Raw genomic sequence first — 18690 nt, 5'->3', positions numbered from 1 at the left:
AAAGAAACCTAAAGAGGGAGGAGGTTAAGAAGGAGAATGTAAGAGGATGTAAGTGAAAGACAGCAACTAACTGTACCTGTGTGTGTGTGTGTGTGTGTGTGTGTGTGTGTGTGTGTGTGTGTGTGTGTGTGTGTGTGTGTGCACTATATGTTTGTGTGTGTGTGTGTGTGTGTGTACCTGTGTGTGTGTGTGTGTGTGTGTGTGTGTGTGTGTGTGTGTGTGTGTGTGTGTGTGTGTGTGTGTGTGTGTGTGGTTCTGCCGGCTCTGTCACTCACCCGATGTACTGCAGTGGATGGCTCTGATGAATAACAATCCTACACGTGGGGCACGTGTTGTTATCCTCCAGATACTTCACTAGGCAGCTTCTACAGACTTGAGACACACACACACAGGTTTATAAATTAACACAATGGCCAACAATGATACTGTGTGTTTAGTATTTTTTCAGAAAGATGTTTCAAATGTTTCACTTTTTTTTAAATCTGTGACTTTGGCTAAAACCATCATCATTATCTGATAGATAAATCTGATCATAGTCACTCTTGATGATTTCAGGATCTCAACCACATGTTCGATATATTTTGAAATCTCTCTATAGCTCATAATTAGAGAGCCCTGCTGTTATCAAAGAGATACATAATATCATACATGTCGGCTGATACAAGAAATGTCAGCACAGAAGTGCCAAATATTAACATTTGAAGTCATTTAGAAACTGTGTCTCTGGTACCCAGTTTGTCCACCAGAGAGCACTGACGAGTTTATTCTTACACTGTCACATTTTTGTCACAATTCTTTAATAAGCCATTAACAGGGATGCTTTTATAAAAAAATAATTAAAAGGTCAGTGTAAATGTTAAAAATCAAGAATCTGACGATAATTTAATCAGAATTTTGTTTTAATTGTATACATCTGTATTGGTGGAGCTGTGCTTGTAATGTCTGCGATTTAAAAACTGTCTTAATCTATAATGATAAGAGCAGCAGCTGACTTTTGTTTTTCCTCTTCAGTGACTGTTAGTGTTGTTTCATATTGCATTCAAAGCTACTATGAGGAACTTTCATTTTGTGTTGATTTTGGCAGTTAAAAGTGGTTATATTATAATAGTGTTTCAGAGCACCAGACTCTCATTTGACTGCAGCGGGGTTTGACAGTCTGCCCCGCTCGGTCCTGGTTCTGGTTCTGGTTCCAGCAGCGTGGTAAAGGTGTTGCCTCCTTACAGGGGCAGGCAGAGCAGCGAAGCATTGTTTTACTATTAATTAAGTAATATTTAGTCTATAAAATGCCTATGACAATTTCCCAGAGCCCAAAGTGAAATGTTCTATTTGACCTGACCAACAGTCCAATCATCACAATAATCCATTTAGAATGAACGATCGAGAGAAAAGCAGCAGGACTTCACATTTGACAGGCTGTAACTATGTCTGGGATTCCTCCTTAATGAATCAATTAACTCATAAATCAACTACACAGTGAAAGAAATAGAGCAATTTGAGACAATCCTGCAGGAAAATATGTCCACGCTGATATAATAAAAACACACTCCGTCTTCACGACCGTTAAAACATTCTGATTTTTGATTGATGATCTAATTTTAAAAATGATGTTTAAACATAAATGACTTGACCTTTCACCTATGTAAACCTTCATATGCACAATACGGGACATGTTTTGGGAACCAGCACTGCACTCCTGCCTCCATCAAATCCATCTCCACCTGACATTTGTTTTTTCAGCTCAGTCTCAGTGTTATTGCAGGTGGAGCTCAGTCGGTCCGTCTGAACAGCTGCAATGGTGACGTGATGTGAATCCCTTTGTCTCAAATGTCTGATGGTGGAGTCCCTCTTTTTTCAAAGCGAAAGTGAGAATCAAAGCGTCTACACTGTTGTTTACGCTGAGCAGAACAGCTCCCATCTGTGGTGGAGGAGCGCCCTCTACTGGACAGACGAGGCGGCACACCGTCTGGGTTCATCCTACATGAATGTTCTTTAATAACGCTGTATGCACCATGTAGGTGCTCAGTTCGGTATCTTGTTTAAAAGGTTATTAGAGTTGCTTTATGCTGCAACATTAAGGAGAAAACGTGATCATTTTTTTGTTTTTTGCATCTAAAAAAATTGCAATAAAGTTTTCAACATAAGCACACATGAGGTGTATCTGCTAGGTGTTTTTCTCCCTTTAAATAAACTAAAATGTTACGTTGAATCTAGTTCACGCGAGCCAGAGAGCCACTGATCGACCCACGCTCCAGTTTGATTTGATTATTCTCTGCGACCCAAATGCACGGCACCAGGAACGAATGTGTGTGAGCTCAATTAAACAGCTCGCCGGGGTAGGAATGCCTCCGAGCCCCAATAACCCACAGAACTCTTGTTAACTCAGTTGACCCCCAGAGGTCTTACAAAAAACGATGATTCAGGGTCAGACCTGACCAAGAAATACACGAGACCTCGCTGGTAGGACAGGAAGTTTCTGGCTAGATGTGTGAGGAATCTCAAGAGGAAGAGCTGGCCCAAAACTTGTTTTATAAGAGGGATAAAAAGATGCCAAAACATCAACAGCTGTATTTTATAATGTATTTTTCTACAACGTAACAGTTAAACAAAGCTGTTTTGTTTTGATCCAAATACTGTTAGGAAAAACTTTACTCAAAAGTTAATTGTGTGAATGGAAATTCAAATCTAAATGTTGAGCTCGAGGTGAAAGCACTGGTTTCTTCCTGACAAACATTCAGAAAAAGTCATCCAAGCTTTTATCACACACCTCAAATACTTTAATGTCTTTTTCAGAACAGCGTCCATCACGTCTGAAGCAAAAATCAGAGGAACATTTTTTTTTAAATCATGTTTTCTTTGTCTTTTCCATCATCTTAAAGCTTCACATTTAGTGTTTTTTTAGTCTCTTTTATTTCATCTTTTTCTTTTTTTTTACCGTTTGTAAAGAACTTCTGTTTTAAAAAAGTAAAAAAAACATGAAGTTGAATTACTTAGTGATATTAAAACATGATTGACTTTGACTTTGAATGAGTCCCACCAGGCTTTAATCACTTTCTCACTTGTCAAATTGTCTGCTGATTCAACTTAATAAACCCATTAAAACCACCTTTTAATTGTTAATTATGCTCAAAGTCAAAATGATGTTTCATTACACAGTGAGTGTTTTATTTGGATTTCTCTCTGCCTTTGTAGAATGTTGAATTTCTGCTTTTGTTTGCTGAAAATCAACAAAACGAGAAGCGATAAACTAGACTAAGAAAGAGGGTTTTGTCTGATAAAAACATTTTATAAATAGAATCTTTACCCTGTTGAAGTTAGAAGACACAACCTCAGAAGTTGAAAGTAATTATGTGCGACTTACATTACTTCTATAGTGTATTTTTAAGATGACATTAATAATGCTTCATAAATAGCAGAGTGATTGACCGAACAGCATAATGACTGTAAGCTCAGACACAAACATCTTCATGCATTTCTCTGTGGGAGTTTGCTTCATGTGTAAGGACCTGATGTCCAATATCTTAAAGTTACATTTATATTAAACCGACTGAAAGTAAAGAAAGGAAGAAAAAAAGGAAGGAAGGACGAATATAGGAAAGGACGGAAGGAAAAAAGAAGAGGAAGGAAGGACTGAAGGATGAAGGAGGAGAGGAAGGAAGAAGGATGAAGGACGAAGGAGGAGAGGAAGGAAGAAATGAAGGACAAAAGGACAGAGGAAGAAAGGATGGAAGGATGCAGGGAAGAATGAAAGAAATAAAGAAAGGAAGGAAGTAAGAAAGGACAGAAGTAGGTAAGGTAGAAAGGAAGGAAAGAATAAAGGAAAGGACGGAGACAAACTCAGCGAAAGAGGACAAAAGGAAGAATAAAGGAAAAAAGACGGAAGGAAGGAAGAAAGAAAGGATGATAGGAAGGTCGAAAGGAAAGGAAGGTATGAGTGAAGGGCGAAAGGAAGGAAGGAACGAATAAAGGACGGAGGGAACAAAGGAAAGGAATGAGACAAATTGAGCAAAAGAAAGAACACGTAAGGAAGAAAGGAAGGAAGGACGAAAGAAGAAAAACAGGAACATAACAGGGATGAGCAGCAGTGCAGTGAAAACGTATCTGAAATCACGGAGCAGACAGAAGTGTGTGTGTGTGTGTGTGTGTGTGTGTGTGTGTGTGTGTGTGTGTGTGTGTGTGTGTGTGTGTGTGTGTGTGTGTGTGTGTGTGTGTGTGTGTGGACCTACAGGTGTGTAAGCACTCGGTGACGGTGGTGGCGTCGATCAGGTATCCATCACACAGACGACATGTGATGTGAGCGTTGATGTGACACAGCTTTATCTTCCTCGTCAGCATGTCGGGGTTCTGAGGAAGAAGAACAAAACCGAAATGATTAAATGAAAGCTTAAAGCAAAACGTTCAAATAAGCCTCGACCACTGACGGTTAAAATACTTTGATTCAGGAACATTTCTGGAAGTTTCTTCGCTGATATTTTCCTACTTTTTCTCGCTTATTCTCAGACAACTTTATGTCTTCGGTTCTTGCTCCCATTTCACAAGGCTTGTATAAAGAATGTACACAAAAGTAATAAAAAAAAAATCTAAAAGTCACCATTGCATCCCCTGTTTTGTATAATGGCTGTAGAAGAACAATAACACATCCAGCAGTGGCTCTGCTGAAACAAACCCTGCAGCCACTGAAGAGCATCGTTTTTAGGATTTTAGGTCATGATGAATCATTATGAGTAAACTCTCTGTCATCAATAAAAAGTACAAACAACATATTTATTTTGTGCCGTTTCAAACATTCCCCTCCATGTTTCAGTAAAAAAACTACACTATCAGAACACCATTTACAAATAAAACAAAAGAACATTTAAAAGGTGCTGAATTTGAAATTCCGAGCACATCTGTGATTGAGGGATTGTTATATTATTGCTGTGTATTTAGATGTTAGCACCGTTAACTAACAACATGCATCTAGACTGAATGTAACAGTGAAGCTGCTGCTTTAAAGGAAAAACACAATCTGAGAACATGACCTAGGAAATAAACAAATATAAAAGAATTCAAATACCATAAACTTATTTTGCCCTTCCTCTATTAGTAAACACTAAACATTTCATTGCATTTTGCATTCATACACACACAAGTCTTTATTCAACTTTCAACAACATGCATTGTTTCTTTCCTGACTTTGTTTCAGAGGGAAACTCTGGTAAGCAGACTGTCCCTTCACCAAAAGGTTTTGGGTTCAATCCCTGCGGCCGCTATTCTGTCCTGCTAGTCTGTTGGCAACACTGTGAGCCGCTTCCTGCTCACTTACAGCGTGCTGCTCTACTATTAGAGCTAAATGTCTAAAGAGTAAGTTACATAACATCACAGATGCTCAAATAAAAGAAGTTGTATTTGTTTCTGAAAACAGAGAGCAGATTGCAGCTTGTGGGCAGAAGGGAAATGTTATGAGAGAAATCTTGAATCCTCGATGGTTTTAAACTTCAGCATAACTTAATTAACCAAAAAAATCATTACGGTTTAGTTCTTCATTTGTGTTTTATAAGAAACAAGCACACATAATTTGATTAATGGCCCAGACAATAACCAACTGAAGATCATTAGCACCAATTTCAAAACCGTATTTTCAGTAAAACCCAACATTTGCTTTTTGCAGGCGAGAAAAGTAAAGACTTCTATTATGTGCATGTGTCTGTTTGTTGATTACGTTTAAGAGTTGAGTGAGTCAGTGATTGATAAGCGAGTACATATAAACAAAACAGGGAATCCATGTGTGGACAGACTAGAATATCTGTATAAAGCCTCAATTACATGAGAGTTAACCAAACATGCAACTGCATTAATACAATTCCTGTAAATGCTTACAATAATGCCTCTATGTAGGGAAAGAAAAGCCAGTTTCACCACTAAAACCATTTGGGAAAAAAGCCAAAGCGAGAACAACGCGGGCAGCAAAATACCCATAATCCCAACACAGAAATATATGTTGGATATTACTGCAGCATTTTATGTCAGATCGCTGGGCTTCATTGTCCTCTATGCCTGGTCTTATTGTACCCAAGGAGCCAGTTAGCCATCATCACATCATTCCTGCTACAGAGTCCCGTTGTCTCCTGTGTTTTCATCTTCTGGTTGAGTTTCCTTTTGAAGACAACGTTTCATTTAAGCGTATATTGCAGCACTTTTGGCCTGTTTTATGTTGATATTATAACACTGTGGTTCAGGAACCAGAGACACAAGAACATCTCCATAAAGATCATATACGCTACTCAAGCTTTAGATACACATTGAGATGGTGAACCAGAGTCCTCAGTTCAACTTGCAGGATCAGAGTCAAACGAGCAGTGCTGACGGCTCAGGTGGTGATTCATTCATTCCAAAAGAAAAGGATGGAAATGAGGACGTGGTCTCTACTGAAGTGTGATGAGTAACTGTGGTTTCACTCTGCGAGTAACATCATCAACAAGTCACCGGGAGTCCTCTCTGTTCCCACAGAGCTGAGCAAACACGCTGCTGATGATGTGTAAAAAGCTCAGGAATATATGTTAATTACCGCCAATATGAGCTTTGGTCCAAAAAAATGACGTCGCATGTGTTTTTCTATCCACTTTTCCTTGACCTCAATGAAAAACGTCACAAAGATAACATAAGATAAGAATACTTTATCGTCCAATCTATCACATGAAATGGAAAACTGCCTTTGGTGTTCTGGCATCACTGTGTAAAACAGAGCTAAAATACTTTATTATGTCTCTGTTTAGAATATCCACAGCATTGAGGGAGCTCCAGTCTCCTGCCAGATGGCAACAGCTGGAATGATGAGTGAGAGGGGATGGGAGTGTTAATTAGGAAAGATGTGAAGGAGAATTTATAAGGACTGAGGAAAAGAAAAACCACGGTGCTAAGAGAATCTGACTGCACTTATACTGGATACTGTGGATGTTGTTAACTTGAAGCAACTTTATTTTTAATATATAGAAAATGAGTACAGTGACAAACTCAATGCTTTACAGTTCCAGTAAGGATCCCTGTCAAAAACATAATCACACCTCCTCAGAGGAATTTAAACACAGAGGATAGGACAAAAAAACAACACGCAAATGCGAAATATTCGACTTTCCATGTCGTACGATAAGTCCATATATTAACATCTCCAAGGTTGTGTCCTTCTATTGCAAAAAAAAGACCATCAATTAAAAGTGAACAAGTTAATTTCCAGATATTGTACGATAAGTCGTTAGCGTAATTATCACGGCAGGCATAAATGTTCATTTTGATTCTTATAATCGAAACCAAATTGCTGTTAACGAGCTAACTGACAGACTTTCTTATCAGTGAATTGGAGAATTTCTCTTCATCAACTAACAGGACTAACTTTAAAAATAACAAATAATTCAAAGAGAAGATCTGAAGTGCAGTTTAAATATATATATATAAATATGTATTCTTTGGATGAAACCAGACAGACTCCTGAAGCATTAAAGATGTCTTTGTGTCCGACCATACATTCATCTTATTAGATGTTTTGCTCTCCTAGTCTGTCTCCACCATACGCTGCTCTGACTGTTTGACGGGCTGACTACCATACAGCCTTCACCAGCAGACAGTCTCAGCACAAAATCATCAGATATGAAATTACACACAGATAATGGCCGGTTGTGTCTGGGGAGTTAGATGCTCAGACAGCTGACATCCATCATTTGGAGGCTCCAGTCTGTTCTGAAATCCTCTCTGACTGCTAAAACGGTGGACGAGTCTGAACTCTGAGATAGACATGAAGACGATAAAGACAAGCTGACATGTCTCCAATGTCCACCTGTCAGCTTTTTAAGAACTGAAATAATCTAGAAAACGTTTAAGTTGATGCATTTTTTGTCTCTTGTGACTTTTCAGAAGGATTTCACAAACCCAATATATCAGAGTTAGAGCTGAAAAGATTAGTCAACTTATCGATCGGCTTATCAACAGAAAATAATCAACAACGACTTGGATAATCAATTATATGTTGCAACAGAAATATCAAATATTCCCCCAGTTTGCTTTTCTTTTGTCTCTTATTTCAACATCTTGTCCCATAACATCATGTTATGGGACTTTTTCACCATTTTGTGTGTATTTATTACTACTTCCAACCTTTTATGGATCAAAGATATCTGTTATTTGAGAGAATAATCATACGATTTAAGAAAAATTAACATAATTCGTAGTTTAGATCTTTTTGGAGAGATGTAGTTTCAGCTTCCAAGACCATATCCAAATGTTAAACCTTTGTTCGTCACTTATTAACTCAAGAATCATTCCTCAGTAACATGTTGGTGCGTAACAATATCATTATTTGGGATGCACTAAAACAGGAAAAGTCTCCGAAACCTAACCGTAGGCACCATGGAGAAACTAAACCCAGTATTGACACATTAAATGTCTAAAAGTGTTGGTAACTCATCCAACTCTCGTTTCTGAGGCTGACAAAAACACAACAGGAGTTTTTCAGAGTTTTTCAGCAGTGACAAAGAGAAGAGAGTAACCGTGACGCTGTGGTTCTTACCCCTAATACCGCCATGCGTCGACTGTGGATGGTGCAGCAGCCACGTCTCTTCCTGCGGTTGTGCGGCCGACAGTGTTAGCTCCTCATCATGGAGAGCCTCTCATTGGAGCCTGAGACACAGAAAGAAGAGAGCAGAGACGTTAGGGAGATGCGTTCTGAAATATCAGTGATTTAAAACATTGTATTCTAGGAGAGAATACTACCCAGGGTGCAAATGTACTTTTTTTTTGTCCACTGGCCAAATGGCTGGTGAGTGTTTAAAAGGTGCCATTGTTTGTTTGGTGAGTGAAACAAATCCACCAGCCCACTTTCATCATTTTCTGATACTACCAACAACCAGTTCAGCTTTAAATGAGTAGTTCAACATTTCGGGGAATGTGATAATTTGCTAGATTTTAGAGTAGACGAGATAATCGATACCACTCTTATGTCTGTCAGTTAAATATGGAGCCTCCATTAGTCACTTAGCTTAGCTTAGCTTAGCACAAAGACTGGACTAGTTGGCTCTGTATAAAATCTGCCAACCAGCTCACCCAAAGCTCACCAATCAACACCTTAAAACATAAACCACATTTACTGTTTTACGAGGGATAAGCGCCAGGCTATTCTTGACCGGGAGCAGTTGCCAGCTTAGTGGTCTTCGCCAAGAAATAGTACGTCAAATAACACACCAGTGAGATGCCAAATTGTGACTTTACACTTTGAATTCTGTACAAATTAAATGCAAAAGATAGAGTGCACAAATGGCGAGCTGTTTCCTCATTTCCCAAATCTTTTGTGATACCAGTCTTCTAATTTAACTCACAAGGATTTCCAAACATGTCGCGCTATTCCCTTTAATTATAAAATCTCTAAATTTGGCTGGGTTTTCCTCGAGCAATCACAGCAAAGAAAGTCAAACTGCAACAGAAACTCCAAGGAATAAATACTTCACTGTGCCACCCACGCTGTTCGATTGACACGCCGCGAAACGCTTGGCAAGAGAGAGCAAACAAAAAGATGTTCTCACATTTAACCACTTGTAACACATGTTTAATGCCGTACAGTGTTCCTGAACGTAGTGGTTGTCCACAACGGACGGGCTACGGACTTCTGTCCTCCAGCCGGGCAGCAGTGACTCGTCCTGCCATCGCTTTGTGTGATTCATTGTTTAATTGTAGGAGTCCGACCACTCGAGTCACGATCAGAGAGGGAATGCGAGGAAGACACCCACGTCCGTTTCATCCTCCTCCAAAAACACACACACACGGTTTTAAAGTCTCCGGTTACAACAGTAGGTCTGCCTCCGTCTGCTCATCAGACCGTGAAATTAGCCCAGTTAGTCGACAGCGCTGAAATGTGGTGGAGGGTGGGGGTGGGGTGTGGGGGTGGGGGGTCTGCTGAGGACACACGCAGCCTATTAACGCAGATGTTATTGTCACATGACACCACTGTGATGTAATGTTATATTTCAGCCCCAGCAGGGGTGAGTAGAGGTCGTGACCCCGCAACGAGAAAAGACTCGGGAGAGTTTCCTCTTTGGGTTTGGTCTGCGTAGACAGGTGTGAGAACATGACAACATAAAAACACGCTAAGGGATGTGGGGATGAGAAGACAGATGTTGACATCTGCTAGCAAGCAGTTACTTATGCTTGAAAAAGCTCAACATGTATCCAGGACAGATGCAAAATCAAGCAGGAGGTAAAGTAGCTCCTGAAATGAACACTGAATACAACAACAAAACTCTCTAAATGAGCAAAACTATATACGCAAACATAACACCTATGACTTTGTTAAAGTGTCAGGGACAGTAACATGCTTATATGCAGCCTCCATTTTCTGGTTTCAGGTTTTCATCCAGATGTTTGAACCCGGCTGCAGGGATTTGCACCAATTCAGACACAAGAGCATTAACGAGGTCAAGGACTGATGTTGGGTGATCAGATCCGGCTCGAAATCAGTTCATTCCAAATGTGTTTGATGGAGGTCAGGTTTGTGACGTTCTTCCACAGTAAACTGTAACAGTAAACTAACATTTCTTTATGTAGCTGTAGCTATGTGGGCTTATGTAACTCAAACACAAACTGTTGACACAAAGCTGGAGGAACTCTATGGTCCACAACAATCATTTACTTGATCAATTCATCTGCAGATTATTTTCTTGATGATTCAAGCAAATGTTTTGTCGATAAAAAGGCAGAAAATACTTTGAAATGCCAAAGTGAAGAATTCAAGTCGCTTGTTTTATTCAAACAAAAGTCCAAAAGTTGAATATATTGACTTTACACTATCATAAGTTACAAACTGCTATTAAAATGTGAAAAAGTCAACTTTGAGCTCTGAATTCTTTGATATTTGGACAGCGTCAAAATAAATTAACATCACAAATTCAGGCTGTGTGCATCTGAGACATTTGTTCAGCTTGTGTCCTTTGCAGCAGTGGTGGTGGTGGTGGTGGTGGTGGTGGTTGTGATCTTAAACCACTGGATGACTACAAGGATAGCCCTGGAGGCAAAAATAAAGATATAAAACATAAAACATAAAAAGATAAAAACAACCTCTGAGTTCAGTTCAGTTCACAGCTGAACTGAGGCTGCTGCATTCTGGGTCATGTGAGGACACCAGTTATGTGAAAGCCAGACGATACATTAAACAGATGTGCATCCACTGCAGCACACGGCCCGCTCTCACATTCATATGGGAAACACTGTTATCTCGGTTCACAGTCAGATATCAGCGATGTCCCGATAGCCAATGGGTTACGTTTAATAGCGTTTAACTGTGTCAGTTAACCAACCACTCCATTTCCTGTCTCAACAGTCAGCAGTTTACGGAGGGGAAAAAATGCCAAATTATACAAGATATTGAGACATCAGCACATGTAAAGCAAACTCTACTGCTGCGAAACTGTTCTGGAAATTCCAAACTATCTGTTTCTTAATTTTCTCATGGAGGAAGAGGCAATATCTTCTGTCGTCTCTCACATCCACTTGTGAATATGTTCCTCAAACGATATGATTGCGCAGCTACCAGAAGCTTGTTTATGGTCTGCATTTGCTCGAGTCATCTGGGGTCAAACTGCACATGATTTTTATGTTACGATAGACAAAAACAGCAGAGAGTAAGCAGCAGGGTTAACACATCCACCTGATCCTGTTTAAAGTCTGTCAACATCATTGGCTGATCTGTGATCCGTGAGTCAAATGTGAAATGAACCCTCATTACTGTGTTTATCGTGCTGAGACTGGAATCTGCTTTTCTATGAAGACAGCAAAGAGACCAAGAGATTATTAAATAAATCAAATGAGAGTGATTTCAACAGAAATATTAGACTATATTAAAAAAAAAATACAGAAAAAGACAGCATTAGGGAGATTAATTATTTGTTAAAGATGAATATATATTGTTTTTAATAATTACTTAATCATTTTTTGTATGCAATATCAGAAGGTTTGGATTTGGAGTCCCCAAAATAACAAATATTCAAATTATAATCAATAGAAGACTCAAGAAACTAAATATTCACATCTGAGTTATGAACAAAATAATTTTGGACATTTTAGTTTTACAAATGACTCAAAATAATGAATTGATTATTTAAATTGTTGCCATTCCTGTTGGCAGGCTAATGAATAACTAACTCCATCTCTGAAAACAATTATATCCTAGTTAAATTGTATTAGTCTACATTAAGAGGCATATTTATTAAGAGCTCCTGAAGACTCTGACCTTAAATATCAACATCAGAAACAAGTGAAGGCAGCTGTGATGACGTAACAGTGAACAGTAACTGTAGTGATTCACAGTGAAGCCGTGGGTTCATCATCACCCGTCCTCCCACTGAAACCTGTCGAGCAGCAGCTGTTTCCCACAAACCCACTGACGAACTGAACCAGTGGCTCTGGTTTTATCAATCGTGCTCTGTGACAAACCGCAAACATCACATCACACCTGCCTCATGTCCTCGTGGGACGGATCCTGACTCCCGAGCATGGTTCATATTTTTGGCAGACTAAACAAAATAATAAAATAATAAAATAAAATACAATTAAATGAAAAAATTGAATAATAATAAAAATAATAAAAATAATAATAAATAGCAAAGAAATAACGAAATTAATCATAAATTATAAATAAAAATTACAAAATTAAATAAAAGTTGAAAAATTACAAAATTTTATAAAATGAATGGCTCCAAGAAATTGCTTTAAAACACCAGAAATTTGCTCCTAAACAAAACAAATAAAGTAAATTTATGTTTAGCAATGTTTTCGTCAGCTAACTTTTCATAATTTACTGTGTGCCTTAATGGCATCTGTTCAGGCCTAAATGAAAAAGGTACTCATGCTCAACCTCAACCCCAGTGGTTCACAACCTGTGGTTGGGGTTTGGGTTTTGGACCTCCCTCGAAAGAGTAACAAGTAAGTATGAGCGGTCACAAGAGGATAAAAGGATGAGATTGAATACATGACATATTCTTTCTTTTAATTCTGGTGAAATAGTTAATACTTTTATCTCTTTGGACCTCTAAATAAGACAAATATAAGAAGGAACAAACTTGCTGCTAACAACTAATTTACACAACGTTAAGTTACAGTCAGACCAGCTGTGGATGTGGCTTCATTTTTAAAGATTTACAAGCTCTAAAAGTTGGGAACCGCTACCCAAACTCAACACCCCAAGTTTCCAAATGTTCCTGAAAGCTGGGGTCGCAGTTTATTGTTGGCGCATTGTGCAATACAATCCATATAAACCTTTCAGCATATTGTAATTCAAGTCGTATAGTAGAAAACCACACTTCTGCACCTCCCCTTTGCTGTTTTCAGGTTTTAGAAAATCTAACTCGTGAAAGGAGACTTTGGCCAATCACAGGTCATTTTAGAGGGGGCGTTCCTATTGGCTGTTCTACAAATTCAGATGTGCATCACTTCAGATGGTCAAAACCAGATTAAACAGCTGAAAAACCCTGCAGAAAGATTTGCTATTCCAGCATTGGCCTACAAAGCATAAAAAAAGAAAGAAAGACAGACTTGCAAAAACAGAGTCTCAAAGATAGTCTGACAGTAAACACAATACAAAGCGTCAAGATCGGCGAAACTTATCAGAGATGAAGAACACTTCACGATTGCATTGGCCTCAAGTTGCAGCGTGCACATGCATATGCTGGTGCTTGTCTGGTGGAAGGGGCAGGAGGAGGGCTGTACTTTAACCCTTTAAACAGAAATCTGCAAACCCAAGCTTTAGATAACCACAGACGCTATGTGCGTGTTTTTCCTACAGTCTTTGGTCAATAAATGCACGTGGATAATATTTACCAGAGACTCTTGTCCTCCGGCTGCTTTGGCTCATTAAGGAGAAACAACTTTAGAAGGAAATCCAAACAATCACAAAGATTTTTAAGCAGAGAAATGTTTCTACAAATACGAGAATTCCTCCACAATAGTCTGAAAAAGATTACTGATATTATTGGTGCTTTTGTGTGGAACTATACTGTCAAACAATTGGAGCAATCCACTACAATTAGTTAGCCCTGACATAACTTGTGTCAAAATACATTTTTTGAAATCCACTTGAATTTAAATTGGTTCCTTTTTCCTGATTATTCTGAGGTCACGTTGAAATGGTGGAGCTGTGGCTCCGATCTACTCCGTGATAATAATGGTTACTTGTAATGCTGCTGAATGGAAAATTGTTGCACCAGTCACTCAAGATAAGAGGATCAGCTAAATGCCTTGAATGTGAAACGTTTTGAGGGTTGATTTCATTTTTTGGTGCCGTGATATAAAGTGTAGCTGCCTCTCAGAAGGGTGAGAGGTCAGCTGACCTATATGATCCATAAGAAGTGCAAACTGATTATATCACATCTCATTTCACAGCCCGTAATTAGAGTCTGCCAAGCACTATCTTATACCTCATAGTTACACATTGTGTGCTATCAATTTAAATGTTTTTAAATTACAAACTTATCAATTGATTATTAAAATATCAACAGCTCTATGACGAAGAAGCTATTTCATTCACAAGGACACAAAGAAACAACCTAAACCATTAAATTAATCTCGAGAATCTTGCAGATCAGGAAACCAACACCCAACTTTGAGTATTGTATCAGCTTTCAGGATGAAATAGGAGCTTCATACTATTGTGTTAGAGGTTGGCAGAGACAGCATGAGATTCATCAGCATTGGCTTTTGTTTTTTTGTTGTTGCCAACTTTCTTTAATGTTTGCGATTAAAGCTGCGTGCAAAGATTTTGATAGACAGCAAAAATCCTGCTGACTACAGGAAAAAGTTGCAGACTACAGTTTGCATCACTTTTGGACCAGTAGTAGACAACCCTTCAGATATGATATTGGTATTCAAGCACAATTACTGCCAGTAATAACATCAGCAAATCAGACAACAAATGGATCCGTCTTAAGCTTGCATAAGCTTGTGGACCATGTAGCTAAATACACATTGATGAATCATCTGAGAGGAATGACGGTAAACCTCAAGAGTACTGCAATGGATGTGCATGTAACAGGTTAAAAAAGAAAGGAATATTTCAACAAACGGGTAAAAATAATGCCGATGGGCCACAGGTGATATAGAAGAGAAACAACAAAAACAGAGCAAATATATAAAAAATATCACCGGCACTGCACACATGACCTTTCACCTCTTTCCCTCACACCAACCCAAGTTTTTACGCCTCACTTCTCACGTCTCTACTACATGCCATATCATTTTATTTTTGATCTGAACAATTTCACGCTCTCTTGTAGTTTTGTTTACGTATTTAAGTTCTGATATCAGAATCCACAGTTTGTCGAAGCTCGACTGCTTCCGGGTGGCCGACGCCAACGACTCTGAGCCGCTAGTAAAAATGTAAGTCAAGACTCAACCGACGCAGAAACACTGATACACGTCCTCTGGAAACAGCTAAGTCTGCAGATTAACAACATTTGCCAGTCAATCATGAGCTGAGCAACTGTCTCAGTAGCTGATAAGTAAACACACACACACACACACACACACACTCACACTCACACACACACACACACACACACACACACACACACACACACACACACACACACACACACACTCTGGCATTACAAAGAGCCCCTGTTGGCCCGCCTGTGGGGATTGGAGTGTTTGGCCTCGGTATAAATTGGCTGCCAGCTGGAGCGACGGACACTGAAGGCCGGCATCCGTGGACGGAGGAGGAGAGGCCTCTTCTTGTGGCGGGAACTTTGGCTTCACTTCAAAACACACACACACACACACCTGGGTCCCACACACACACACACACACACACACAGTAAAAAGAAAAACTGAACTGTAAGCATTCACACATCCGCCGGCCCGTCACACACACACACACACACACACACACTCATTGTCTCCTCTTAATTCTGTTTGATGGCCCTCGATCCTCCAGCCAGGATCGGGTGCCTGGAGGAGGAGGAGGGGCATGCAGACAATAGACGCCATCCAAAGAGAAGCAGACTGCAGCAGGCCAGGAGGCCCAACGCGCTGCCAAGAAGCAGCAACACTTGAATAATTGAGCTTTTGAGTTTAGCTGGTGAAGGCCAGGAGTGAAGTTGGTGAAGTTCACGTGTAAAACTCCTCAAAGGTCTGACACAAAACACGGAGAGAACAGAACCCTAAAACTGAAACTCCTTGCTACATGCAGGTGGCAACTATAAGACAAAGCGTTTCTTCTTTATCCTGGAACAGGTTAGTTGCAGGTTGTATAACACGGAGCTCACACATACAGTTTAGAAGGTTGATGTTAGAAACAGGCGGCAATCTCCGGTTCTGCCATTGCCAATGCGGAAGTTTCATAAAACTTGCATTCTCTCTAGTGTCCATCAGGGGGCGACTCCTCTGGTTGTATAGAAGTCTATGAGAAAATGACTCTACTTCTCTCTTGATTTATTCCCTCAGTAAACATTGTAAACATGAGTTTATGGTCTCAATCTCTAGTTTCAAGTCTTCTTCAATACAGCATGATGTTCATTTAGTAAATGATGCTCCATTTAGAGTCAAACAGACCATAAAGCAGGGGATGCTTTAGGGCGGGGCTTACTGTGATTGACAGGTTGCCGTTGCTGTCAGAGCCATATACGCCGTCTCTACATCACTCCTCCGCATTCCAAATATGGGAACTTCCGTTCATTGGTTGCGAAAAAAACAACATGGCGACAGATGTAATCCAAGATGGTGTCGGCATAATCGCCCAACTCAAGGCTTCATAACATCAGACCACAAACCAATGGGTGACGTCACAACGACTAAGTCCACTTCTTGAATACAGTCTATGATTAGACAACACTTGGAACAGGTGCTTTTTGTACTTTTAGTTTAAGGACTAGAGTAGAGGATTTGCAGCTTTTCTTTGTTCTATGTTAGTAAAGGAAAAATACATCTGGGTATTAAACAAGACCTGCGATTCTAATACATCCCCTTCGAATCTGGGAAGTCTTGATGAGTGTTTTTCTGACATTTTAGAGACAAAATGATATAAATAATAATCAACCATTCTTGAACAATCATACACCAGTAAAGCTGAGATAAACAGTTCACACAAGATCTGTGAATGTAGTTCATACGCATAACTTGCACCATATGAACGTAGACTGGAGCCGAGAGCCGAACGGATGTCAAGAGTGGAGCTTTTTTTTCTTTACCTGCTCACCTTAAGAGAAGGTTTTGCAACTGAAGGTGTTCTACTGGTGATCAACTTTCAGCAGCCGGCTCCTCATCACTAACCTGCTCTGTGTTTAGACTACCTCTCCCCGTCATTACACATCCAGCCACTCCCTCCTGCAGAAACTCCTTTCTCCGCCCACACACACTCACCTGCTGCCCATTTCCCTGATTAGTCCTTCAGTATATAAACCAGCTCATCTCCACTCTGTTGGCAGTCAGTCTAGTCTGCATTAAGACGTTCCAGCCTTTAGTTTGATTACCTCTTACTTGCCCTGTGTTGGATTTGTTTGCCAGATCTCATCTCTACCTAATTTTGAACTGAGCAAATTTGGACTTTTCTCTAACAATCCAGACTCATATCTTCTAAGACTCTGAATCATTTCACAACCTCCAAAAAAACTACTTTTAAAAACAAATTATCCTACAAAAGAACCTAGATATTGCTACAGCAATCCGACACACCGAGTCAAAGTAGTGTCAAGCGTTACTGTGTAATTTATTTTTTCTTTGTTTTTTACAAATCACACAAAATAAGAGTTATGGTGTGTACATATTTATTTTGGAAATTGCCATGTTCATCTGAAAAAGGCATCTAGACTAAGCCTACCAATTGTATTTATGCAAACAGGCAGCATTTTCATTTTTTGGTATAACTTGACTTGTTATTTTTTAAGTCCAATTGACTTAAAGAAATCATTAGACTATTGTATTATTATTTATTACTATTAATAAAAAGTGACTTTTTGCCCTTGTGTGTTAACATTGCAATAAGTTGATTTTTCAAATATAAAAACTCCATAATCTTTACTTGCCTTCATGCCATCATTTGCCAAACTGCCAGTTTAAGCGCACAACGGACTGGAGTAGATCCTGAATTCAATTTAAACCTTTAATTGAAATCAAATCTTGAGATACCGAAGGATTCACACCCCTACTTACTTTGGTAAAATTAACTAATTCCTAACTGGTCCTTTTCACATCAAAGTTAAGCCACTTTTTGAACAGAAATAACTCCATGAAACTCAGGTCAGGAGCAGAGTTGTGAAACCCGGTTAGATAACGTGCATTGACTCATTTTGACCAACATTTCATGACTCAAGACTTTCAGTTATCACCAACGTAACCTGTGTGTTCATGTTACTTATCCGAGGTCATAGCATTGACGCATCTGTTTCCAACAATTCTGCTTGAGTAACTATCCACGAAGGCCAAAATGATCCTGTTATTGATCTCAGGACCCGATGGCCTCTGATGAGAGTGGAGCAAGCAAAACAATGACTATGCAGAAGGACGAGATCCTGTTTACTTACACGCATTAAGTGTTTTTTCCACAAATTCAATACAGCAAAAGATTAGACCGTCAAAAAAACCACCCGTTTAAAGCAAAGTCAGCGTGCTTATCTCTGTTAAACCAGCTTATGGTGCAGCTGGAAGTAGGATGAAACCAGGAAGAAACATCCAGGTCTGAAAAGTGTA

General features: G+C 39.4%; 1 protein-coding gene across 1 annotated transcript in view; it reads right to left on the bottom strand.

The window, feature by feature from the left end:
* LOC129089781 (polycomb group RING finger protein 3) overlaps positions 1-18690 on the bottom strand; it is a 57825-nt gene that overhangs the window by 24827 nt on the left and 14308 nt on the right. Inside the window, exons 2-4 of the mRNA XM_054597147.1 lie at positions 8537-8646; positions 4224-4341; positions 276-372 (exon numbers count right to left, since the gene is read on the bottom strand). Coding sequence (XP_054453122.1) covers positions 276-372; positions 4224-4341; positions 8537-8551 — 230 coding nt within the window. The 5' untranslated portion in view covers positions 8552-8646. The remainder of the gene's footprint in view (positions 1-275; positions 373-4223; positions 4342-8536; positions 8647-18690) is intronic.

Source organism: Anoplopoma fimbria, chromosome 4 (genome assembly GCF_027596085.1).
Source record: "Anoplopoma fimbria isolate UVic2021 breed Golden Eagle Sablefish chromosome 4, Afim_UVic_2022, whole genome shotgun sequence".
NCBI lineage: Eukaryota > Metazoa > Chordata > Actinopteri > Perciformes > Anoplopomatidae > Anoplopoma > Anoplopoma fimbria.
This window is presented reverse-complemented; position numbering and strand designations above follow the sequence as displayed.